Source organism: Artemia sp. Qi Xiang Cuo, chromosome 12 (assembly GCF_049724085.1).
Source record: "Artemia sp. Qi Xiang Cuo chromosome 12, ASM4972408v1, whole genome shotgun sequence".
In the NCBI taxonomy this organism is placed as follows: domain Eukaryota; kingdom Metazoa; phylum Arthropoda; class Branchiopoda; order Anostraca; family Artemiidae; genus Artemia; species Artemia sp. Qi Xiang Cuo.
The window spans coordinates 326,539-337,479 of NC_142805.1; the positions used below are offsets into that span (position 1 = coordinate 326,539).

The 10,941-nt window shown below is 32.8% G+C and overlaps 1 protein-coding gene across 1 annotated transcript; it reads right to left on the minus strand.

The window, feature by feature from the left end:
• Positions 1 to 233: 233 nt before the first annotated feature.
• On the minus strand, positions 234 to 10,072 carry LOC148945641 (uncharacterized). The gene is made up of 3 exons (XM_089098224.1): positions 9,170 to 10,072; positions 4,199 to 4,366; positions 234 to 805 (listed from the first exon to the last, which is right to left on the minus strand). Exons 1-3 carry the CDS (start codon positions 9,210 to 9,212, stop codon positions 234 to 236), a joined length of 783 nt encoding a protein of 260 aa, XP_088954350.1. The 5' UTR covers positions 9,213 to 10,072.
• Positions 10,073 to 10,941: the final 869 nt, after the last annotated feature.

Here is a 10,941-nt window from a genome sequence, read left to right on the forward strand (position 1 = left end):
ACAAATATAACATTATAAATGTTTTCCTCCAGTATGAGTTCTGAGATGAACAGATAAATGGGAACTATGAGCAAAACATTTCTTACAAATATCACACTTGAAAGGTTTTTCTCCAGTATGAGTTCTTTGATGAACAGATAAATGGGATCTTTAAGTAAAACTTTTCTTACAAATATCACATTGGAAAGGTTTTGCTCCCTTATGATTTCTCTGATGAATAGATAAATTGTTACTTATAGTAAAAAGTTTCCCACAAATATCACATTTAAAAGGTTTTTCTCCCGTATGAGTTCTTTGATGAACATATAAACGGGAAATATAAGTAAAACATTTTTTAAAAATATCACATTTGAAAGGTTTTTCTCCGGTATGAGTTTTTTTATGGTAAGACAAACCTGAACTCTGATTAAAACGTTTCTTACATGTATCACATTCAAAAGGTTTTTCTCCAGTATGATTTCTTGTATGAATAAATAGACTGGCTTTTCGAAGGAATCTTTTCTCAAATATATAACATTAAAATGGTTGTTTTCCAGTATGAGTTCTTTGATGATTAGATGATTAGCTACACTTGTAGTAAACCATTTCTCACATATATCACACTCAAAAGGACTTTTTCTAGTATGAGATACTTCTTGTTTCGTAAGATCATTTTCAGCAAATCCTAAAATATGACTTGGCATCTCATTTTGACAATCCAAATCCACTTCATTTTTTAACCATATGCTTGCAAAATCTGGTTGGCTCGGTAACTCAGGTCCTTCTTTGCTGACATCATTATCATGCAACTTTACAATAGGGAGATCTAAAAAAAATATAAAATTTACTCAAAATAAATCAACAAAACTTGTATTTTTTAACCATTTTTTTTATTTAGTACACAACTTAGCTTTCAACATTTTTAGCCTTATACAGTTATTATAATTGCTCTTAAATCGGTATTTAATTTATAACAGCCAATTTGAGGCATTATTCTTATAACACTCCAAGTTCTGTATTCCTTTCTTTATTTGATAATTCAAAAGTCTGGTTGTACATCAATTTATTAAAGGTGGGTTTGTCTAAAAAAAGCATCTCCGTGCTGTAATATAAATATACTATATAAACCCCTACTCTTATCGATTACCGTAGTTTCTTCAAATAAGTCAATCATATTTATCTCTATAATTTTTTTTATATTTTGGTAATACAATATAATACTGTAAATAATTCGACACTGCATCCTAAAAGTTTCTTAAGGATGGTAAAAGCAATCATGGATTTTTCTTAAGAGAAAATTACTGATTTCTGATCCTTTTATCAGGCTCTTTCTAACTAAATCTTCCACAGTTACATTTGTTTTATATTTTAAAATATACCTTAATGTATCCCTAATTATATATCATTATATACCTTAATATATCTTAATATATCCCTAATTTCAAGAAGGTAGACATTGTAGGTGTGGTAGGTAGGAAGGTAGAAAGGTTTCACCTCATCCCTCTTTTTACTACCATTAAGGTGTAAAATAAATTTTTTTCGTGAAAAATCAAGGCGTTGATAATTTCTTAAACCACATTGGCCTGACATCACATAAAGAAAGAAAAACGAGCAAAAATGGGGTTTTAAAATTTACACTTATTATAGACCCAGAAAAACTATCAGGTCCCAAATTTATCAAGGTAAAGACCCTATCCCAATAGGTGAAAACTCCGGTGTCTACAGAATTCCTTGTTCGTGTGGTCTTTGGTATATCGGACGAACTAATCAGCGACTAACTGATAGATTAACTCAGCACTCTAGTTCAATTAATAATACACTTAAAAAGCGGAAAACACCAGAAAATTTTGACTCTGCCCTTGCAGAGCACATTTTTTAAAAACGAGACCATACTATTTTGTTTCATCAAGCTAGTCTTATTTCGCATGACAAACGTATTGTCCAGCACTACAGAGAAGCTGTTGAAATTTATAAATACCAACATTTAGGTCTATCTTTAAACAGAGATTCCGGTTATTTAAGAATAAACGAGTCATATTTCGGTTTTCTCAAAACAGAAGCCGATACTTTAGTAATCCCTGAAATAACACTTGAACCACTTTCTCAATCATCCAATCAAACACGTGAACAACCCCTTAGGTCTCAAAGGGTGTCTGCAAGAAATGCATTAATTAAAATCCGAAATCAAATTACATAGTTCTCCAACTTATTTAATTGCTGGTTCGTTTTGTTTTTTCGAGTGGATGAATTGGTTTCCTTCTCTTTGTTCAGTTGTTCGCTAGTATCCGTCGATGGCAGTTCATGTTTTTTTGGATTTTGTGCAAAGTCGCGGATATTGGCGAATAACTCGCTTTTATTGTTGTTAGGTAGTTGGTTTTAATTCTTTTAATTTTTTAGCTTTTCTTGATACATCGTTTCGTTTCGCGCTGAAGAAGAGAGGCGTTTGTCCTCTCGAAATATTCGCTTTGTGTTTTTTCAGTATCTTCATTTGGCCTATAAAAACCCCATTTTTGCTCGTTTTTCTTTCTTTATATCAAGGCGTTTTTGGTGATCAAAAAGCTAATATCGTAAACTATACCAGTAGCCAGAAAAAAAGAAGCAAATCAATTCTCAAAGAACTAGCCTACCTCCACCTACAACATATCAGCAATGAAATATACACTGTGCAATATGCAACAATTATGATTATCCTGAATACAAAGAATTTTCATCTCTGTCTTACGAATCCAAAGGATGCAGGTACCCAAGAGGGGTTTTAGAAAAATCATTTAAAAAAAGTACTAAACGATTTTAAAGCAATTGGTGCGACGTCATCGGGCCAACCTTACTTTCAATTTAAAAAAAAGACAGTATTTTAAAAAAAGCTCCATTTTTCAATAGCTCTTGAGGATTGAAGGCCATACTAAGGCGTTTCTAGAAGAGAATGGTTAAACTATGGAGTTGCGCATTTGAATATTATTAAGGTATATTTGCCATAAAAAGTATATTATTTTTTTGTTTTTACATATAGCTAAATCCATAGTTTAAAAATTGTAAAAAAGTTCTAATAAGCACCAAAACCTTTCTCACTAAAATACATTCAAACGGTTTTTCTCCAGTATGAGCTCTATGATGACGAGATAAACTGACACTTTTAGTAAACAGTTTCTTACATATATCACACTCAAAAGGACTTTTTATAGTATGAGATACTTCTTGTTTCGTCAGATCATTTTTAGGAAATCCAAAAATGTGACTAGGCATCTTATTTTGGCAATCCAACGCCACTTCATTTTTTAACCATATGCTTGCAAAACCAGGTTGGCTTGGTAAATCAGGTCCTTCTTTGCTGACATCATTATCAAGCAACTTTGTAATAGGAGGATCTAAAATAATATAAAATTCGCTCAAAATAAATCAACAAAACATATATTTTTTCCGCCCATTTTTTTATTTATTACGCAACGCAGCTTTCGACAATTTTAGCCTTACACATTTACTACAATCACTCATAAATCGGTATTTTATTTATAACAACCAATTTGAGGCATTATTCTTATAACAGTCCAAACTATTTATTCCTTTCTTTATTCGATAATTCGAAATTCTGGTTATAATTCAATTTATGAAAGGTGGTTTTGTCAAAAAAAAAAAAAACATCTCTCCACTGTAAACATCTCCATGTACTGTACCAACACCAAATCTTATTAAATAACGTAGTTTCTTAAGTTAATTGCTTTAAATAGCCGTTGATTTTTAAATAACCCTAAAGGATTGAACCCCAAAAGATCATCTAACTCTTCGGCGACAGTGTTGCATTAAAATCAAACGAAACTAAGACGTTTCTAGAAAAGAATGATTAAACTATGGAATAGTGCATTTGCATATTATTAAGGTATATTTGCCAAATAAGATGTATTATTTTTTGTTTTTACATATGGCTAAATCCACAATTAAAAAATTGTAAAAAAGTTATTATAAGTTCCAAAAGCTAAAAAAAAGTTCCAAATAGAATTGAGTGGGTTGTGTTATTCAGGGATTTAATGGGATACGAAATTTTATTTCTTAATAATCGAAACCATCTGGGGCTATTGTTTACTCAATAGTTAGTTTTTCGGATGTAACCAGTGTACTCAGATGAAATACACGCCCCGCCACAGTTTCAAAGAAAGTTTAAGATACACCTTCTAATTTTGAACATGTTAAAAAACAGGATAAGATCGAGACATTTAAAGCATACCTTTGTCGTCAATGTTAGAATCCAGTTTAATATACTCAGCATTATGTTGAAAATTTGAAAAGATGCCAGGAGAAACAGCAAACAAATTTACTTCATTTTCCATTAATAATATAGGATGTGCTTTTACAAAAATATTTTGGTCATCATTTGGGGATGTGTTTTCGGCTTCTACAAAAATTAAAGTAAAAATCAAATAAAACTCTCACAACGAAACGATCCAGTTAGTCATACAGCATTTAAAATACCACACAATTTTTGTATGGTTGCTCATGGATGAGTAAAAGTAAATTGATCATCTCAGCCTGTAAACCCCCCAATTTTATCCAGTAGCAGCAAAATTATACAGCCATTTATAAAGAAATTTCTGGTGCATGTATATCTCAACCAATCGTGCACCAAACCACTCTCTAGATCACATTGTGGTGTTTTTTTTGGTGGACAGTCAAGACTTCCCTTCACAGGAATGCAGATAATCTGGTATTGTAATTTCTTATTCTTTGGTATTAAAGCTTTTACAAATAGGCAACGCTAAGAACACCTCCAAACGCCCCCCGACCTCTATTATTATTATGACTCCCCTTCACAAAAATGCAGATGGTCAGGTATCGTAATCTTTTATCCTTTTGTATGAAAGCTTTTACCAATTGGCAATGCTAACAACACCCATAGTCAATCCCCCCTTCTCCAGGACTCTACCCAAACTATTCCGGAAAAAGTTCCACAGTCCCCCTTTTGCCTTGTCAAGTCTGTCACAAAGCTCAGTTGACGAGTAAAATTAAATAGATAACACAATGATTGAGGTGGTTACAAACATCACAATCAAGGATGAAAATGAGTTTTAAGAGGTCCTTTCAAGGAGCTCCAAAAAGAGAAAAAAAATCCCACCAAACAAAAGAACTCCCCTCCCCTTGCATCAACCAAACCTGGGAAAATATCTAAAAATATCTCCTAATAAATATCTTTTTCAAATAAAAAAATAACACTAATAAGGGTACCTATTTTCAAATCAATAAAAGCTATATTTTCATTAGACATCAATCGTTATAGATCTTTACTCAAAGTTGTCCAAGATACCAAATCAGCCGAGAAATTACTAAAGTTAAACTCCTTATTTGACATCCCAATAAAGTCAGAACTCAGGACCCCAACTAAAATAATTGTGTGCAACTTTCCTCCAGTCTGCCGTGCAAAAAGTAGGGTAGCAAAGCAGCAAGGTTGCTTGTCGCTTTTCAAATTTGTTGTCATATTTCGTCTGAAAATACCAGTTTTGCATATAAAAATAATTTTCGCTCAAAGAAAAGTTGTAAAAACACGAGTTGTACTACGCCAAGCAAAAAGTGGGGTAGCATAGTAGCAATGCTACTTGGCATATTTTGAGGTTTAGTAAAATTTGTTGGCAGATTTTGTCTGAAAATACTAGTGCTTCCTCTATCCCCCAGTTTTTGGGAATTTCCCCATTGAATTACTAACCTTTCTTCCTATGCTAGTAAAAGCATATTGTTTATATGACTAAATGATTTCATCAAAGATTCTCTTGTGACTCATGGTAAAGAATTTCATTTTACACGTTTACATTAAGTGTAATTCTGAGCATTGGTGCAAAGAAGTTTATTTTAGACAACTGGAGACTGAGTTTAAATTTCGTTTTCTTTTACTATTTTTCTTATTTTTCCAAGGCCTTAAAATTTAAGAGAGTTAGAGTGAAAAATTGTTCTAAAATGATAAAGAAAAAGCACGGTACCTATGTCAAGACGGGGGAGGGAATTTCGTGATAAATTTGGATATATTTTCATTATCGAGCTATATATTAGATGAACATATCACTCGAGACCCATTTTAATGCTTTTTCAAAATATAACCTTCGTTTTACTCAGAAATTAAATGAACCCTTTAAGATGATACCTTTTTCTTATTTTCTGCAATTTAGTTTGAGTCTTATTTCCTTTTAGTCTAGGTTTTGGCATAATATATTAATCTTTAATACATAATAATTGAATGTGTGATATATTAAAGGGTATTTATGTATTATACCGCCAACACTCAAGTTTATGTTGTGTAAAACTCAAGAACAAATCAGTTTTATCTGTTGGGTTTAAGAAATAAGTAGCTTATGCTCAGTGGAAAACAAGGCACGGGTTATATAATTTATTGGAATTATATAATTTTGTCCATTTTTTTGCAAATTTATTAGGGGGGGGGTTTGGGTACCCCCCCCCCCCGGGTGCAGATCGAAGTACATTTCAAAAATGTACTTCAAGGATTGGTCGAATTAAATCGTCGGTAGAAAAATATATAAGATTGTCATCTTACATTAAAATATTTAACAATAAGACAGCTAGAAACGCACCTGTCATTTATATTCCGTCTTGGTTTGTCCCTCTCCATGTAGTCTCAGTAAACAACTATGAAACTAATTTAAAAGAAATCTGTCACATGAAAATGTTGCTACACATTTAAATGTTGCTACTTATTTAATATTTCTGTGTTTTATATTAACATTCCTTAGAAATTCCAAAAAAAGAGCCTGAAACGATGACAAATCTTCTGTTTCTTTTCCAGGATAAAAAGTGCAGTCCAAATTTCCACTACAAAAAGTACAGTGCACTGGACAATAAATAAGCACGTCTGTTAAACTTTTAAATATAATCAAATTCATATAATGAATTGGCTAATTGATGTTACATGTTTTTTAGGTCCAAAAGGCATCACTGGTTATTAAATACAAATGGATTTTTTATGTACTTTATGATTTACTTCAAAAAATTGACCAAGCATCTAAAGTAGTTATTTTGAAAGTGGCCAATTTCTATTGTCAAGCACAAAGTTCAATAGATGTCTGAAAGTATCAGTTCAGTGGCTATTGAAAGAATTCAAGGAAAATTGCAGTCCCATGATCCAAGGTCCCTTTACAATTCAAATTATTTGGACTATTAAGCAAAGTCCACCGGATCACTAAGTTGGAGAAAAGGTGGTATTATCTAGTTGTTTTTTGTTTACTAAGGTTAAGTTTTTGATCCTAAGGGTATAGTTTTTTGTTTACCGAGAGTAATCTACCCCAAAATTACTTCTGTCCTTAATTTATCTAAGTATCGAGCCGAAAGCACTTAGTCGTCCCATTAATAGCATTGCAATAGTTATCTTCCATTACTCACCAATTCAAAATATTGATGTAAACCTAAATGCAGGGCTTATAGGTAACTGCTGATTTTGTAATTTTTAGGTACCCCAATGCTGAAGTTTTTTCAGTTACTAACGGAAGTGACTTGGTAACAGGTAAATTTTCAATTCAGTCCTGTATTGCTTAATTGTTTTCAACAAAACTGCTACTTTTTAGCAAAAATCCTATATGGTGTCAAAAATTCAGCTGGGTCGTTCAGATTTTGGTAATAACAGTAACAGTTCGTCAAATTTAGCAGTACAGTAATTTTTAAGGATTGAAATAAATTTTGAGAGATTTTTAGAAGAGCCTAAAAATGAATTACCATCAAATAGAAATAAAACTACACAAGTGATATCATCAGTTAAAAACCATATACTAGGGACATTCAGTTCCTCCTCTCCTCCCTTTAACAAAGAGAAAATCATTTGTATCTTGTTATTGATTGTTTCTTTTCATGGCAATTTATTAGCATTTATCCAGCAAATTTGTTAAGTTTAATTTAAGGCTGGATTCTTTTTTTAGCAAGTTGAACTTCTCTTATGGACTCAATGAATGGTTTATCTGACACACGTCTCTTAGATGATATATCCTCTTTTACATTTCCTAATTGGACCAATAGATGAAAGCAAGTAAAGAGCAAACCTCAGCAAATAGTGTGCAAGATTTAACGTGTATTTTCTACAAAAATATACAGTAAAAAGTGTACAGTTGGGATTATTTAAAAATCCCAACTAATATTCAGGTTAAATGGAATGGTAACTTGTAATTAATTCTTTTTTATAGTCAACAGAACAGTCTGATAACCCTCTAAAGTCAAATCGAAATAAACCTATACTAAGCTATTAGAAATGTTTCCATAAAAAATACTAAACAGGTATCTTGGAGATCCCACCTTGAATAACAGGGAAAATCATATTTTTGCATGGGTAGCACAAATGCTGCATTCTTCCAAGGAGGATTATGTGAAAACTAAAGGTTTGAAATATAGGGAGAAAACTGATTTGAATGGCAATGTTGATCTTTAATGCCCATATTAAGTAAGGACGCTGCGACAGCTAAAAGGTTGGTAAATCAAAATCCTAAGATATCCAATTCATTACTAAAGAAAACATGAGTAAAAAGCAGAGGGAAATAAGCCTGTCACAATTGTTTATTTTATTTGAAAAACGAGTAATTTTATTTTCAATGTAATACCTTACAATACGTATTTTTTTATAAGAAAAACACATTATTAGGAGTATTTGTATAAGAAAAGTACATAATGTCTTTAAACTTAAACAAACTATTCTTGCATAGGAGGTTCTTTAAACACCACCCCTCTCCCATATAGAGAAAATTTATAATAAAATGCAGCATAGGCATCATCAGAAGTACAGTTAGTATCCATAATATCTTGATTCTTCAGAATAAAAAGTGGGGGGGGGGGCTTGGGGAAGATGTGAATTTCCATATACACAAGCTTGATAATGAAGAGCGAGGAAAGGTTGAATAAAAACTGAAGGCTAGACATAGTTTCAGACATTTGTGCTCTTTTTATTAGCTTCTAAAATTTCTGCCATTTGCCAACAGTTCAATCTTCATGTTAAAGTAAAAGAAAGCTCTTTAAAACTCTTGTTTGAAAATTAAATAGGTTAAATACTTAACTTCAGGGTAATGTTTAATCAAATTAACAGTGTTATGTTTTATAGTTTGTTTTATTGTTTTAGGTAAAGTAGCAGAAATAAGTGAGGAATGGTAAAAACTATCCTATTATTCAGCCAAAGCAGCACAAAAAGTAGCAAATTTACTCCACCACCCATAGTACCAATTACCTTGCTTAACAGCAGCAATACCAAGTAGCATGGGTTTTTCCATAGTTTGCCGATTGAACCAAAAACACACTCAGTCTCTTCAAGCTGTTGCAGGCAATTTGAAACCTCTAGAATCTAAATAATCAATTATCTATCATATGGTACTAAATGAAATAATTATATGGTATGGTATTTACCATAATTATATGGTGTCATATCTTCAAAAGGAGCACAAAACATGGCAAATATTAGGGAGATAAAAGCATGATAAGTGTAGTGGGAAGGGTATTAAACAGAGGTTGCAGGGCAACCAGATCAGGGAAAGGGGAATAAGCCAGTAAATTAAAATCAACTTGAGGAAAGTGAATAAAAGTGTTGAGTGATGGTTTATCATCCATGGCTGTAAGGGGAAAACTAAGGTAGATAGGCTTAAAGTGTAATACTTTTCTGGTATAAAGGTTACTAGTTAGTGAATATGTAAGAAGGCGCTAGGCTCACTTCTTACATATTCACTAACTAGTTCACTTCTTCTTCCTCTCATACTGTCTATATTTACAAGTCTACTTCTAAAATCACTCTTTACAGGTTAAGTTTCAGGGGTTTTCTTACAATTCGGCCGTATCTCGTGCATGCTGTTGTTGGTGTCGCACTTGATTCTAGGAGCAGCACCGCAGTAGCGCTCTGGCAGGCGCTAAGGATTGGATTCCAATCCTGGATCGGCAACGGGGACATGAACTGGTCAGCCGGTAACGGCGAGGGTGGTGACTTAGCAGTCGCGTCTGGCACTATGGCATCGTCAAGTCCTTCACGAACCAAACTCGTTCCTTTCGGACTCCGATGTGGGCGGGCTGATAGGTGTTTGCGGTTCCTGCGCAGAATCGTACCTTCGTTTGTCTGCACCGGTATGATCGTGGGTTGTCTTTTAAGGCAATTTTCAAAATTTATTTTCTTTCCAGGTACTGCCCACAAAGTTCCCATTTCCTTTAAATCTTTTGTTATGATGTCCTCCCACCCCAGATGGGGATGACCTGCTTTCTGTTTAGCCCTAGATGGTAGACAAAAAGAACAATCTTTCATAATACAATAATTGCTTCTGTTGCAAATTGCATCTTGAGCCCTTAAAGAGGCCCCAAAAGGTATTTTATATGAATTATTAAAGAGCATAAAAAAACATCAAATGATATTTTACTTTCATCCTAGCTGAATTATATGACACAGTGCAAATTTACCTCAAACTTTACACCCCAGCCCCCCATAATGTGCAAATATATACCCTGAATTGTTGACAGCAAAGTTTTGAATTGCAAAATTCAGCACTATTTTTGTAAATGTCATTTGATACCACATGAAACAGTAGGAAAACAGTTTGAATTGAGTTGCCTAATAAATGAGGTTTGAATTGTTATAAGTATTTTTGGAATATATTACTCTTGAACAACTTATTTATAAACTAGTGATATGTTTTTAACCACTTTTCAATTACTTAACTAGTGTTGATAACTTCTTTGTGCAGTTACAAAATGATATACCTTTGGAGCCCCTTTAAGGGCTTGAGATACAATTTGCAAAGAAGAAATTATTGTATTATGAAAGAGCATAAAAAAGGCATCAAATAATATTTTCACTTTCATCTTAGCTAAATTATTGTGCCACCTGCAAATTTACCAAATCCTGTGTAAATCCACAGAGATTGCAATATTATTAGGCTATGAAGATAGCAGAATGGTAAAAAATTTGTTTCAACTGGCACACCTTTGTACTACACTATGATGACCTCACACAATCTTTGCCTT